Source organism: Triturus cristatus, chromosome 9, assembly GCF_964204655.1.
Source record: "Triturus cristatus chromosome 9, aTriCri1.1, whole genome shotgun sequence".
Taxonomy (NCBI): Eukaryota; Metazoa; Chordata; class Amphibia; order Caudata; family Salamandridae; genus Triturus; species Triturus cristatus.
In genome coordinates this window covers 423349770-423365976 of record NC_140592.1, presented here as the reverse complement: position 1 = coordinate 423365976, position 16207 = coordinate 423349770, and the positions used below count along the sequence as shown (strand labels likewise).

Sequence of the window (16207 nt, the reverse complement as noted above, 5' to 3'; positions counted from 1 at the left end):
CTGGGACCAGTTTCAGTATATCACAGCACTTCAACCAGGCTGGCTTGAATCTGGTGGCGTAGCGAGCACAGGACCCACATCTAGGCATACCATTCCCACTTAGGGCGACAAATGCAAAAAGAACAAATGATGGATGCAATGCTGAACAAATCAAACATTCACCCCAGTTTTAGATCTAGGTTAACTCCATCATTTTTTTACATGGCATGCCATTCAACTTTTGACCCAACCATATGCAAATCAGCCATGAAGCTGCTTCCTATGATAACAGTCCAGTGCAAACTGCCAGGCCAGGTCCTCACTGGACCAGCAATGAGCTTTAAGGACCGGTTTTGATGTATCACCCCTCATCAGCCAGGTTAGCTTGAATCTGGTGGTGTAGGGAGCACGGGACTCATGTCTGGGCATACCCTTCCCCTTTTGACCGACGAATACAAAAAGAAAAGATGATGCTCAGACTGCTGAACAAAGCAAACATTCTCCCCCAGTCAGAAATCTGGGTTGAATGCATCATTTTTTTGCATGTCAAGCCATTCCAGTTAAGACCCAGCCATATGCAAATCAGTCTTGACCCTGCTCCCCATGGGAACAGTCTAGCTCAAACTCCCAGGTCTGGTCTTCACTAGACCAGAAACAAGCATCGTGGCACCAGTTTCGGAGTATCATCCCTCATTAGTCAGGCAAGCTTGAAACTGGTGGCGTAGTGAGCACAGGATCCACGTCTGGGCATTCCCTTCCCACTTAGGGCAACAAATACAGAAAGATCAGATGATGGACTGAATGCTGAACAAATCAAACATTCACCCCAGTCACAGATCTGCGTTAAAACCTATGTTTTTTTTGCATGTCACTCAATTCCAGTTTAGACTAAGATCCAGCTGTATGCAAACTCATGCTTGACCCTGCTTCCTATGGGAACAGTCCAGCCTGAACTGCCAGGCTAGGTCCTCAATGAACCAGAAATGAGCATCCTCGGACCGGTTTCAAAGTATCATCTCTCATCAGCCAGACTAGTTTGAATCTGGTGACGTAGCGAGCATGAGACCCACGTGTGGGCATACCCTTTCCACTTAGGGTGACAAATGAAAAAAGAACCTATGATGGATGGAATGCTGAACAAATCAAACATTCACCCCCAGTCAAAGAGCTGGGTTAAATCCTTAAATTTTTTTTGCACGCCATGCCATCCAGTTTAGAGCCAGCCATATGCAAATCAGTCTTAACGCTGCTCCCCATTGGAGCAGTCCAGCCCGAACTGTCAAGCCAGGTCCTCACTGGACCAGAAACGAGCATGCTCCTCCAGGGTCATATATATTTTAAAGGGAAGGGCCATGTTTACCCCCTCCCTGAGCCTCCCTAGGCCCTGGGGTCACCACCCCTAAGGATCACTATTAAATTTAAAGGGGAAGAGGAAGGGGAATTGTACACACATGAGCCTTGCACGGCCCCGGGGACCCCATCCCCCAGGGCAATTTTTAAAAGAAAAGTGAGGGTGGCCAGGCAACGCCGCTTTCCCAGGTCTTGATTGGCCCTGGAGACCCCACCCCCCAGGGCCACTAATCAAAACTAAGGGGAGGGGGCATGCAGACCCCCTCCATTAACTGATTTTAGCCCTGGGGACCCCATTCCCCATGGACCCGTGTATTTTTTGGGGGGAGGGGACACGTGGCCTCCCTCCCCAGGCACGTTTGACCCCAGTTTCCTCATTGCATTTTTTGGAGGGAGGGGTCATGTGTCACAACAACAAAGGGTGAATGACTTGGTGCCCCCCCAGGGCACCACAACATTATGGTTTGGGGCTGCGGTGGTAGTCCTAAGGCCCCATATCCCCAGTCATCTCCCCGCTTCCAGTGGGAGCAGGCTTTGCTCCCACCTGCAGGGAGTAGATAAAAATGCTACTCCCGGCATGTGGGAGCAATCTTTTTATGTTTCCCTGACCGCTTCACTGCAGGCATGAAACAGATGAAAAGTCCACTGCAAGCATGCAGGAGCTTTTTTCATGCTCCTGCCTGCTGTGAGCGGACTCGGTGTTTGCTCCCGCTTGGTGGCAATGGGTTCCCTGCAGCCAAAAATGGCCTGGGCTGGGATTTCCATACCGAAATCGGACTGGGAAGGGAGACCACATATGTCCCCTCCCCCAAATTATAAATATTTGTGCCCCAGGAGCTTGCCTGCCTGGGGGATTTAAAAAACAGGCATGGGAGACCTCACATTGCTGATTTAAAAAAGAAAATGGGGCTCAGGTAGGGTACATCTGGGACCCTACTACGAGCCCAAGGAGGATCAGGGCATTTCCACCCTGCTTCCTGTGTCTTTTTTCCCTCTTTTTTTAGGACTTGGGAGCGAGTCCTGGATCCTAGGACGGCTGCCACCACTTCCGTTTGAGGAGTCGGCAGCCAGTCGGATCTCAACTTGAGATCTGTCGGGATCCACGGAGTCTGTGCTTCCCTATATATATGAACCTTTTTTTTCAGAATCTACTCAGAAACTGTTGAACAGATTTACAGCAAAACCCAAAAAGCATTCTTTATGGACCTAGATCTAGCATTATGTCAAATTTGGTGTAAATATGTTCAGCTGTTTGACCTGCAGTTGTGTCTATAGGTCATATGGGAACATGATGTCACCTTCTGCCAAGCTCTATGCCCAGCCCCAGTGAGGACATTATCCTCTGCACATGGCCTTTCACTTACCCTTCCTCTGGTAACTCTCTCCCCTCAAAGTAGATCTTCATAAAATATGAGATGCCAGCACTGGGTAAAACTAGGCAACTGCCTGTCAATTTCCACACTGATGTGTCAAATGTTGTCAATATAATGGATCCAGCTCCTGTACCATTACGAAGCATGATACAGAACCTTTAGCAGTGTACAGTGAGCTCACCCTGCACCTGTCACAACTGAAGACATATACAACAGTGTGTCATCAGCATTCTTTATTTTCCATATTTTCAATGCAAACAAAGCACATACATCTCAAAAGTCAAACATATATATTACATTCAAATCTTAAAATTTTAATTTTAAAAATAATTAATACATACTTCATTGGGCAAACATCAAATAGGCCCACATAACCCTTAAATGTGGACTTTTAGAAAAGTAATGTGCAAAACAGTATATCTTCCCCTTTGGGCCCATTTCCCTTATACGATCATTATAAAAGTATGGCTATCGCTATTCTTGATCTTATGATATTCATCACACCTCAGAGCAATATTTCAGTGCTTGGTCAAAGCGGGCAGCTATAAACCACTTGCTAAAACTTGACACTACTGTAATCAGGCCAATACCACTATCACTGCTCAAGATGTAATCATCTACACCTACATATAGCCCAAAGGAAGGATGCGAGTGCATAGCAAACGTAAGGGTCTTCTAACTGTTGGATGAAATATAGGGCAGGTCAACATTGCATAAAATTATATTTACGTAAAAGGGACACTGTAAAACCTTTCCTTTGGGGGCCATAAAACGACCAGAAGAAGAAAATATGCATATTTGATCAGATCGCCCTCCCATCACATGGGCAGGGGGCTAATTCATTCATAGAATGGGTGTTAGCAGGAAAGCCAAGCAAAAGTGGGATATAATTAAAACAAAACCTTGTTAAAATATATTGATGCTGGGGATTCTGCACAAAAGTAAAATAAGCCTGTGTTCTTTTTTTGCAGGGGGCAGCATATGATGCAAGACTACATTAATTTTATCTTTATTTTGCTCCCATTCATCCTGCAGCTTTTGTCAAGAAGATATTTTTTACAGTTGCCCTTCGGCAAACTGGCACTTATCAACGGGTATTCAAACAGAACTCGAAGGCCTAAAGCTGACAAAGTGGTCTTTATATAGTTCAACCATGGTATGTTGTGGGGGGCGTGGCCGAGCCGGCGACCAAGATGACCACCTTACGCAGCCAAGAGCTGAGGCCAAACCCACAGGAATCTAGAGCATAAATCCACTGCCACCACAATATACTTGAAAGCACCATCAGATTGTAAAGGGCCACAGTGGTCCAGATAGATACAAGCAAGATGTCTTGCTGATATTAGTATTGGTGTTTGTGGTGGACGTGCTACAGTGGAGCCCTTAATCTGCTAACAGATGTCGCACTTAAGGACAAATGTTTTTGTCTGTTTTGTTAAACCTGGCCACCAATAACGTTGTTTCAATAGTGAAACTGTCGCAGTAATCCCTGAGTGTGCTGAACCCAGACCCTCGTGGGTAGCTAGAATTAAACCTAATCTGCGATCCATGTTCGGTATTACTCTATCCTTCACTCCTGGAATTTGAGCATACGGAATGTTTTGCGCATCTAACTTGTAGGAGTACTTGAGTGGAATGCCTTTTGGCACGGCTGAGGTGTTTTTGTGTGAAGCGATGAAAGCTACCATTATCTGTCCATCTATTCTCATGCTAGAACGAGTGATTGCAGCTACTGCAGCAGTTCGCACTGTTGCCCTGGCAGCTTCACCAGCAAATGAATTCCCTTCAACGTGAACGCCATCATGTTGATGACTCCGCATGTGTATCACGTGAGCCCTTGGCAGGTCTTTTTTCGGTTCTGCCACTTGCTCCCAAAGAAATTTGTGCTTTATTGTGCAAACCGTTGAGTCTTTAAACCAATTGTGACCCCAGTAGTGAAGATATTCATTGTAAGACTGGACACAGTAAATTGAATCACACACTATAAGTGTGGGGAATTCCTGATCCGTATTTATTAGCGCCAGTAATAGGGTTTTTAATTCTGTCAGCTGTGCCGTGCAGTCTCCTGGAGACTGTGTCTTCGTACTGCTAGGATAGAACTTGCCTTTCTGCAAACGTCCTTCATACAAGCTGTGCTGTATTGCTGTTTACTTCCTATGGCAGGCTGAGCAGAACCATCTGTGTAAATAATGTATTCATACCAATCTAGAGGCATTATTTAATTTGGGAGAGGATATTCTTGTTCGTATGGCAGGAATGCTTGTGTTTTTAATGTAGAATCAAATTTGTAGTCTACAAATAGGTAGCTACGATAGGGAGCTGTAATCCTTCAAGCTTGAATAAACCTACAGCCAATACATAGGATATGCCTACTCAGTTGCGGAGTATTTCCACTTCCCACTCCAGACGTCTCTGGGTAGATGTGAGTAGGGGTCTCTGAGAAAGCACGACTGAACTACTCAGATTTGACAGATAAATAAGAATCAAACCAATGTTGGTGGCGCCATGTCGCGTAGTTCCTATAAATCTATTTAAGATCTGCGTGTTTAGACAACATAAACTGTGGGACGGGTGTCCAGACTGGTTCCAGACACCCCCACTGGATATGTTCGTCTGTATACCAGCTAGCTCACAGTGCCAATATGAACTCCTCTTACCAAGGGGAAAATAGTTTTGGTCAACTCTCGAACATGACAACCCTGATCCCTCAGGGATCATGGAAACAGTACAGTACTTTTTGATCAGTCAATTGTGCTCACTTTGTCTCAGAGAGATACACAGAATTAACGATGGGGATGTTTTTCAATAAGCATTTATTGAACCAGCGTCATTCTAATGTAAAATATGTGTGGTGCAACAACCATAATGCAAAAAGAACGATTGATGGACAGAATGCAGAACAATGCATACATTTACCCCAGTACAGAGATCTGGGCCTAAATCCATCATTTGCAAATCAGTCTTGACCCTGCTCCCAATGGGAACAGTCCAGCCCGAACTGCCAGACCAGGTCTTCCCTGGACTGGAAACAAGCATCTTAGGACTGGTTTCAGGCTTCAGCCCTCATCAGCCTGGATAGCTTGACTCCAGTGGCATGGAGAGCACGAGGCCCATGTCTGGGCATGCCCGTCCCACTTGGGGTGACAAATTCAAAAAGAACAATTAATGGACAGAATGCAGAACAGTGTCATACATTCACCCCAGTACAGAGATCTGAGCCTAAATCCATAGTTTTTTTTACTCACAGTGCCATTCCAGTTTGGACCCAGCCATATGCAAATCAGTCTTGACCCCAGTGGATTCAAGCTAGCCAGCTGATGATGGGTGACATACCCTGAAACCTGTCCCAGGATGCTTGTTTCCGGTCAAGGGAGGATCTGGCTTGGCAGTTCGGTCTGGACTGTTCCCATGAGGCACAGGGTCAAGACTGATTTGCATATGGCTGGGTCCAAACTGGGGTGGCGTAGTGGTAAAAAAAACAATGGATTTAACCCAGATCTCTTGACTGGGAGAGAATGTTTGAATTATTAAGCATTCTGTCCATAATTTGTTGCTGTTGCATCAACCATAAGACAGAAACAGACATAAACGGTTAAAAGCACCAAAATAGTAAATGGATGGTAGATGTCTACCATAGTGCTAAAACAACATATATATATGCAGGTATATAGATACATGACAGTAATATTGCGTATCCCTGTGATGCTAACCCTAACTCAATGTACCTATATGTACTTAGCATATTTGTAGGTGTATAGCTAAGAATCCCCCTAGGAGAGAATGAAGGACCCCGTCTTGGTCTCGAGATTGACACCGTGTGAAGGATGTCAGACCACTGCGTGCTGGAGTGTCTGCGTGCAGGAACCTCAGCGTCTTGCTACAGTGTGTCAGCATGGAAGCATTTCTCCTCCGCCCGCCCCAGCAACGATATGGTGTTTATATACCTAAAAGGTACCCAGAGGAATTCTACCTTGCTGTGTCATGTCGGCCGAGGATGACGAAAGGGATGACCCTTATACATAGTTGTTAAACAGAAGATGCAGAATATGGTAGTCCTGTTGTGATTCTGAGAATCCTCATGCATAATAAATGAGGCTGTTTTCTGAGAAAACGAAAAAACATTTATGCAGCACCTAGCTAGGTAAAAGGTCAGCAGAAACCTGTTACGTGGTACAATGGTACAGTAAATGTAGGTGAAAGGTTAGGTGACTAGCCAAGCTGATATTAGGGTACATTACGAATCACAACAGCGGCCACTAGACACGTATATCTCTTTGTGGCACATGCATTTTAATATTTTCTTCATTCCAGAAGAGTGGCTTGAGTTTACACAGCGGACCCATGGCTCTATAGAGAATTGGTTATACAGGAGATCACCATGGTCTAAGAAATGATTTCACTCTTCAGTCAGGCATTTAAATTCTTATCTATTTGTTGTTGAACTGTTAGAAATTGGATTTCTGGTTGGCAGAGATATGCACTCTGTCGAAGCAGAAACCCAAATCCAATGTTTGTGTAGAGAGTTGGCCGCTGCCCCTGAATATCTGTCTTTGCTTCTCAGGGGTCAGCCCAAATCTATTTACAAGTATGGCCTTCATGGTGGTGTACTGTGTGTGATCTTCTACATCTAATGTCAGTAGTGCCCCCCCAAATGGGCATGTATCTACATAAGCTACCTCCCCCAGGACTCCTCAGAAACCTTGTGCACCTTTCAAGACACCTCATAGGCAGGGAACCACCAGTAAATGTCATCCCCCACAAAAAAACTGGGTAAAAAATCCTTTGGGATGCAAATTCTCCCTTCTCCAGGAAACACTGCAGGTGTGTTGCCACTACTACTGCGGGACTCCACTTGCATGGCTTAGAAGTCCTGTTGTCTAAGGCTTAGCTCATGGGCCATTTGCTTTTCCCCTGTGACGAGCCTCTCTTCTAGTGCCTGCTCCCCCTCTGACTTTGCAAGCTCTGGCTTCATCTTTCTCTCCTCACTCCTGTCCTCCAGCTCATCTGAGGACAAGTTTCTAGATGACACATTGTTCCCTGCACATGTATGGGCTTCCAGACCTAAGAGGATGTTACCCACTCCCCACCAGGTTGCATGTGAAGACCCACAGACGGGTCTTGCTCCAATTCTTCTTCAGATCCTGAACCTTTCTCTTCATTATCTGTGTGGTTCTGGTGGGCTTCTGCCTATTCTCTCAAAGCTGTTTGTAGCTGTACTTTCTTTGCACTTCCTTTGGTAAACAACCTATTCTCCTGGTTAAATGCCTTGATCTGGGCCAATGTGTAGCTCTCTAGGTTGGCCAGCTCAAACATTATGCTGTCAGGTGAGTTTACAGACACAACAGTAAAAATGGTAATTGAGAAAACTTTGCAAAAATCAAAATGAGCCAATCAGGGAGAATGTATTTTAATTCATCTAGATATGTTGTAGTAGTGTACACCAAGTCACTGTACAGTACTGCACAAACACAATTCCTATCCTCACCACTGATCACCAATGTTAGACATTGGGGGTCTAATTTACTAGTTTTGGCTGAGGGCAGCGCTGCAAGACTTCCTGCTGCACTGCCCTAAGTCAAAAGAAAAGGGCAGGAATGTGCTGTATCTATGAGATACAGTGTATTCCTGTCCTTTTTACTGCGCTGGCACACAAATGGATGTCTAGTGCCAATGCAGGCACTCTTGCACCATGGTGCAAGGGTGCCTGCATTTAAATCTGTTCGTTTTTGTGCAGGAAGGCACACCTTCCTTCACAAAAACAACTGTTATGCCACTCCTGGGGAGGTGTAGGCTTTTGATGCATTCCCAGGTTTACATCATGTTGTAAATCTGTTATGTGTCAAGTGCCATGGGCTTTACATAGGTACACCCTTCATAATGCCCATTACATGCCTCCTTATCACAGTGTGAGGCAACACAGTTATTTGTGCTGCGTTACCTCACACCTTATTTACGAGGCCAGGAAAAGTCATGCAGGGTGGCTTTATATGGCTCGGCAGTATGTGCCACCGGAACATCAAAATAAGTGATGTTCCAGGGGCACAATGGGCTTGTAAATAAGCCTGTGCGTTTCTGGTGGGCAGAGGTGTGCACGCTGCCCAAGCATAAACCCCAATCCTAGTCATGGCAAGTCATATGCACACCAATAATGAACCTGTGCTCAAACTCTGGTAGCTTGGCACAGAACAGGCAGGCTTCACTTAAGAGGCAATGTGTCAAGTATTTCTGCACCACTTCAAACAGTAACACAGTAAAAAATATAACAAAAAGACTCCACACCAGTTTAGAAATATAGATTGTGATTTTATAAATAAAACAAGATCAAAACAACAAAAATCCAATAAGTAGAAGTTAAGATATAAATTTGTAAAGAACAAAAGAAAACATAGCGGTTAGAAGCAATAGGCTGCTATGGGGTTGTCTGGTCATGCTGGACCCGGTCAAAGTCAAGAGTTCAGGCTAACCATGATGGAGTGGGGCTGGATACAAGAGCCATGCAAGGCCTGCTGAATAAAAGTACTTTGATGCTGGTCGCAACAGTGAGATGCGGGGTGCTGCCGTGCGATGCATCGTGTCGATCCCGCAGTCGAGGTGATGCATCGAATTTCTCCATGAAACAATGGTGATACACTGGTTCTGAAGTTGAAGCTCCAGTTCCAAGATGCATTGGTTTAGAGTGCTATGTGCTGGGTTTTGCCATGCAGTCAAGGGGATGCGTTGAGTGTCTCTTCTGCAGTGGCAGTGAGGCAGTGGTTCTGATGGGTCTGTTCCGATGGTGATGCGATGGTTCCAAGTGTGATGCACCGGTTCTGTTCCAGCAACAGCAGCGATGCATTGATTTTGCCTCACACAGCTGAGAATGCATTGATCCCACTGGCGCAAGCACCTGGATCCACTTCCAATGGACCAGGAACAGGAGCTGGGGTATGACTTTGATATCCCTGAGTCTTAAAACAGGAGGCAAGCCAGCACGCCTTTGGCGATCACCCTGGATTCAAGCATGAGTCTAGTTCTCCCTCTGCAGGGCAGAGGGTAGCAGAGCAGAAAAGCAGTTATTCCTGAGCAGCAATCCAGCAGAGTTGCAGTCCTTGTAGTAGCACACAGTCGTTCCTTCACAGGTCCAGCTGTATGGTGGGGTTGAATACCCATTACTTAAACCCAGCTGTGCCTTTAAAGTGGAAATGACTTTAAAGAGGGGTCTTTAAATTGCACAGAGGTCTTCCCTCCCAGCTCTTGCTTTAAACTCACTACAAGGGTGTATGCATCACTTTGTGCGGGGACTGGACAATGCCTATTCAGGTGTGTCAGCTCCTCCCACCCATCCTGCCCAGAATGACCCATCATCATGTGGATGGCCACTTAGTCACACCTAACCTTCGTTTGTGTGTGGCTGTTTAGAAGGAATGCACAAAGTCCAGCTGTCACCCACCCCAGGCATGTATTCGAGACAGGCTGCAGGCACACAGAGTTAAGAGCAGAGAAATGCCATCTTTCTAAAAGTGGCATTTCTAAAATAGTGATGTTAAATTCAACTTTGGCAGCAAAGGGGATTTATCCTTCCTGTTCCAATGATATGAAATATGACAGAGCTACTCCTTCTCAATCAGGAATTACAGCTTATAAGTGTAATAAGGAATTCCCAATATGTTACCCTACGAGAGGAATGGGTCTCACAGTAGTTAAAAATTAATTTGGGTGCTTTTCACTACCAGTACATGCAAAACTTAAAAGTGCATGTCCTACCTTTTATTTACACAGCACCCTGCCCTATGGGCTGCCTTGGGCCTGCCTTAGGGATGACTTATATGTAATAAATGGAGGGTTTAATGCTTGGCAAGGGGTTTTGAAACCCATATCGACATGACAGCAAAACTGCACACACAGGGTCTGTAGTGGCAGGCCTGAGACATGTTAAAAATGCTACTTATGTAGGTTGTATGAGCAGTGCAGCAGATCCACTAGTAGCATTTAACTTATAGGCGCTGGGCACATGTAGTGCACGCTACTAGGAACTTATAGATAAATTAAATATGCCAATTGTGGATAAATTAATCAAACCATGTATTATGTTTTCAACTATTTTATTCAGGAGGTAAAATAAAAAAGAAAAAAAAAACGATTTTGTTACCGAATGATCTTAGAACTTAACCATGAAATAATTCATACACATACCTTTGGTCTTTCTGAAGAAGTCTACCATGCACTGAGCCTCTTCACTGATTTTGTCTTCTATGACTGTTTTTCCCATACCAAGGTCTTTCAGTGTCTTCAAAGAAAACTGAGTGAGCTGCTTCCATCGTTTGTTATTAGCTACAGTCATTCCTGAGAATGAAACAAACATTTGTAATATCTGCCATGCACTCTCTAATACACCCACTTAGTCTTCATGCATGTTTACTTGTCAACCCAGTGCTCATGAAAGAATATGAGTTGAGGTCAGATCTTAAGTGCAATATTTGTTATGAAAAAAATGATGGGTGCTGCAGGATGGCTACTGGCTGTCCTTGATCATTCAATGGGTGCTTAAAAAGCTAAAATCAATCTTGGAAAAAGTTCCAGTGCCAGTTCCTCCCTACACCAGTTTAGTGCAGCAAGCAAATTGACATTCTCCAGGGTTGAATTTGGTTTTGCCCCAGGCAATGGTTTGCTAATAAAGTATATGAATACAATAATAATTTTACAGAACAATTCTCACAAAATATGTCTTAAAACAACACAGTCAGTCAGTCATAATCACTTTATTCGGTTAATTAAAACCATAAAAGCATACTACAAAAATCCAGTTTGAAAACAACGATTAAACGTGAGCAACAGACAGTGTCTATTAAACATGATAAAAAATCTCTAGGACATAATATACAACCAGTTCAACATACAATTCATTATAATTAAGAAAAAATTAATATATACCAGATCATGAGGTCTCTCTCTTTTTTTTCTTATTCTGACTGCTACAGCCAAAAAACTAGCAATGTTAAAAGTTTCCCAGACATTATTTAACATCTGCAAATCTATAAGAGCTGGCCTTGCCTGCAGAAAGCCTTTGCCTTTTAAAATTGGTAATATAAAACGTTCTCGAAAGTGCAAAAAATGCTCGCAGAACAAGACAAAGTGCAAAGTGTCCTGGGTGGAAAAGTTATCACAAGAGCAGGGACCCAAATCCTCCACCTTTCCCCACCCCTGGAGTTCAGCAGGTAGAAAGTGCAACTGATTAAATCTAAATCTTACTAACAGGAAACGGTGATGGGGGTTAGTTACTAAAACTAGATAGGGTTATGTTGCGCAGTTAGTTTTTAATAGTTGATGGGCTAGTACCATTGGTTTCATCAACTCCCTAGCCTCTCTTTCAGTATTTATAAGGTATAGATAGGATTTCTTTGCTCACGACAGATCTTCCTTCAATAATTTATCCGGAGAATTGAACAACTCGGGGCGTCCTAATTGGGTTGCTACCCTTTTCAAATAACTAAACCAGGGGATACTACTTGCTCTATTTAATGCTAGGTAATCACGCATGATCTCACGGTTTATTTCTAGTTTGGGATTTGTCCAGGTCGCTATCCATTTAAGTAAAGGTGCCATTCCAATCAATTCTGACACAAAACCTATGCCAGTTTCTAGGTGGATAATGTAGGAAGTTGTTGTTTGTGGCACCGATAGCTGATTTAAAAAAAATATATATATTCTACTATTTGAATATCCTTAACTTCTCTATATCCCCAGAGTTCAGAGCCATAGTTTGAAATAGCAATAAATTTTGCTCTGTATATATTTAACATTGCTTGTACTGGCTTTGCCCCTAACCTGCGTGCAAAATTGAGAACCACTATTGTAGATCTGCCCATAGCAATTCTTTTGGCTTTCCTTTTCGGTACCCATGTGCCCCTATCGTCAAATAGAACTCCTAAATACGAAAATGTAGTTACCCTAACTATGTTGCTTCCTTCACAATAGTGCGTTTTCGGTCTTTTAGGTTTAGAGCCCATAATCATTGTGTGAGATTTAGAAAAGTTTACATTTGAATCCAATTATTTCATTAAATCAGAAAAAAGGTATTTAAAAGACACTGTAGGCCAACTGCTGTTTGGGCTAATAAGGCTGCATCATCTGCATATAGGAGAGCTGGTATCAGCCATTCCCCCACACGTGGAATGTCCTTCCTAGCTCCACCTAGGACTTAGTCCAAGTTGTTAATATTAGGGTGAATAATAGGGGAGCTAAAATGCATTCCTGTCTAACCCCTTTAATAATATGTATTCCTGGCATGTGGATGCCCCTTTGATAAAATCTCACTGTGGCTGTGTGATCCCTATGCCGATCGGCCAGGAAGTTTACAATGTTCTTATCCATGTCCAGTTTTAAAAATAAGGCTCATCATTGGGATCTGTTTACCCGGTCTAAGGCCGAGGACAGATCCATAAACGCCAGGTATAGTGTCCCTTTCTTGGCAATGGTGTATTTCCCTGCTAACAGATGCAGGGTAAGGCACTGGTCCGTGGTACCCCTCCCTTTCCTGAACCCGTATTGCAGGTTTGATGGTATATTGCACTCATTCAGCCAATCTGTGAGTTTACTAAGAATCACTCTTCCTAACACTATCAGCGATATTGGCCTATAGCATCATGGGTCTCCTCTCTGTCCTTTTTTTAAAAATGGAACAATAGTAGAGACCATGATCTTGGCAGGCCATGTTTACAGGCCATATTAAAAACATGAGCTAGTAATTTTGACCATAATGTCACATTTGATTTAAAAAGGTCTGCCGGGACACCATCCAGCCCGGGAGCTTTATTACTTGTCATTTGTATCATCGCCACAGCAACTTCCATTTTGGTGAAGGCTAAAGTGTAAGCCTCGACCGTAAACGGTGAGCCTGAAGGTCCCTGTTCCTCCTGGTGGCCATATATATGTTTAAAGTGGCTGACTCACTGCTCCTCAGGGCTATTACAATGCAGTGAGCTGCCCTTTATGTCAGAAAGGAATGTTTTTTTGACGATTTCCCAAAACCTGGCGCTATTCTTAATAACGTCAATGGACAGTATATCGTTCCAAACGTCATGTTTAATTTCTATTTTAGGTGTGTGTGTATAGCCAACTCATACGTTTTCCTAGGGGCAGCTATTAAAGTTTTATTTTGAGATTTTTGCTCTATCGCGACGAGCAGCATTTGGTGGGCAACTGTACAGTTGTGATCAAACCACCTCTCTCCTCTATGTAAGAGTTCCCTATTTGGATATGTGAGAGCTCTGGTCACCTGTTTATTAATCTTATCGTAAGCTGTAAGAATTTCAGCATCCCTTTTCGTGCCATCTAAACAGAGATCAATCTCGGTTCCAACAGTATCCACTAAATCGTTTAAAAATGGTCCGGAACAATCCTACACCATTTAAGTCTGCATCCTTGATCCATTTCCTTCAGATTGGGGGCATACACGCACCTTCCTATTTTGGGAGTGACCCTGATGCCCCCTGCTAATATAAGGTGTATGGGATTATGATCACTGAAGTGTGACAATTAAGCAGCATAGATTAATACCAGGGGTAACAAGGCTGTAACGAGAAAAATATGATCAATTGTAGAGTTCACACTCCTTCCCTTAAAGGATAGGATATCATCCTCGTCGCACATGGTATTAGGGTATGATAGGCCAAATTCCGCTAAGGTATCCTCTAAAAACCCGACTTGTTGTGTGTGTTCAAAATGTGTCTCTGAATGATTACCAGGGCCATGACTATCTGTGCATTGGCAGTTCTTTGAACATAAATGTATATTAAAATCTCCTAAAATAATAACCGAATATGGTGTAGTTTGCTTTTCCCTGTGTGAGTCCAGAAAATATTCATTCACAGAGATTCTTTCAAATGAGTTGTAAAAGTTAACAACAAGTACTTTGGGTGTATCAACAGGCATGATCTGAACCACTAGACAATTTACTGACCCAGAATCTAATTTGCAATGGTTACTCATAACATTTAAGGAAATTAGGGTTATTAAACCACCCTTTGGTCTACCAGCTATTGAAAGCCATGGGGGCTCGAAGTAAGTTGTATAACCATCCAACCCAAAGGTATTCTCAGTTTCCCAGGTCTCTTGAAACCCACCCACGTTGTATTCCCTTAAAAAACCTATTATGATGTGTGAGGATGCTCTAAGGCCCCCATCGGACAGTTTTTACAAAATAAATTTACTTTATGGATGAGCTCTTCCGTTGTTTCAGTATTGTTATCTTTGAGATGGGACACCCCTGTTAGTACCGCTACCAAAGGAATAGCCTTGGGTGGTAGATGAAGCCTTCCTCGGTTAACAGACCACCGTGTGGGCTATTACCTAAGCGCTATCATGTGTGGGGTTTCCGACGGCCGGTGGGGCCCCCGATGATTACCACTGATGACCACCTGTCTAGTTTCAGTACTATTCCCTAAGGTATCCTTGTCATGATTTAATGGAACAGGGTATTATAACGCTCCTCTCTCGTAGACGCTGCATTTTGTGTGTGTTGGATGTTTTGGGTGCTATTAGGCACGTTATATGATGCATGATGGTGTATGAGCCAGTTATAGTATGGAATGGTACGGGTATTTCCACCCTCACCACGCAGCACATAACACAACAAAAATAAAAAAATCAACATTCTTGGACTTAGAGAGAAAAAATCATAAGCACAAAATCATGAGACAGGCTACTTACTGAGCGTGCTTTTATTTGTATGTTTTTATGCTCCTCGAAACTACTTACCAGAATTGTGGAATATCCTATCAAATGCTGGCATTGCACCTCTGAAAACAAAATCATCTCCCTGGTCAATAAAGGCTTCCTTCAAAGCCTTATATCCACAGATAAACACCACTCGGCGAGGACCCATGTAAAAGGTGAACACCGGACCGTAGGTATCTTGTACCTGTAAAGAAAATAATACTCCATGATCACCTCACATGCTGCAAATATTACATTATGGTTCTGCCTTTTTAATTAACCAACATTAATAGAAACATGATTACATATGTAAGTTAATCTCTTAATTAAGGAGTTTATGTAGCAGTAGGTATCATACTTTGATTCTTCAAGCAGCTTTAGGTTTTCAAAAGTATGTACATTGTCCCAAAGGTCAAGTTAGAGTCCTTTTGTTAAGTAGGGAGTCTCAGTCTGAGTTTTAATTTAAATCATTTCAGTGTTGCATACAACAAGCAGTAAGTTGGGAAAAACTAGTGTCAAGCAAAGTGGCTGTTACCAATATTGGCAATGAACAAACTGCACTTTGCAAGGGATAAGATGCAAATAGTAAAAGCAATAAGTGCAAATGTAACTTTTATTCAACTGTGCTCCATTAATATAAGACAACAAAGTCCATGTAAGAATGGGACATTCTGTAAGTTCATGTACATTATATTATTTAACAGCAAGCAGAGAGAGTATGATGCTGTGGCACAGCTTCACGTTCTCGCCTATGGTAGAGGAAAATAATGAAAGCTAGTTATGGATGTAGGAGAGCAAGGATTGGGTACAAA

At 43.2% G+C, this 16207-nt stretch overlaps 1 protein-coding gene across 3 annotated transcripts in view; it reads right to left on the bottom strand.

The window, feature by feature from the left end:
• The window catches only part of LOC146798083 (cytochrome P450 2G1-like), a 439907-nt gene that overhangs the window by 309283 nt on the left and 114417 nt on the right, over nucleotides 1-16207 (bottom strand). For all 3 annotated transcript variants that reach the window (XM_085625300.1, XM_085625299.1, XM_085625298.1), the window contains 2 exons: nucleotides 15438-15600; nucleotides 10875-11024 (listed from right to left, as the gene is read on the bottom strand). In XM_085625300.1, coding sequence (XP_085481426.1) covers nucleotides 10875-11024; nucleotides 15438-15600 — 313 coding nt within the window. The remainder of the gene's footprint in view (nucleotides 1-10874; nucleotides 11025-15437; nucleotides 15601-16207) is intronic.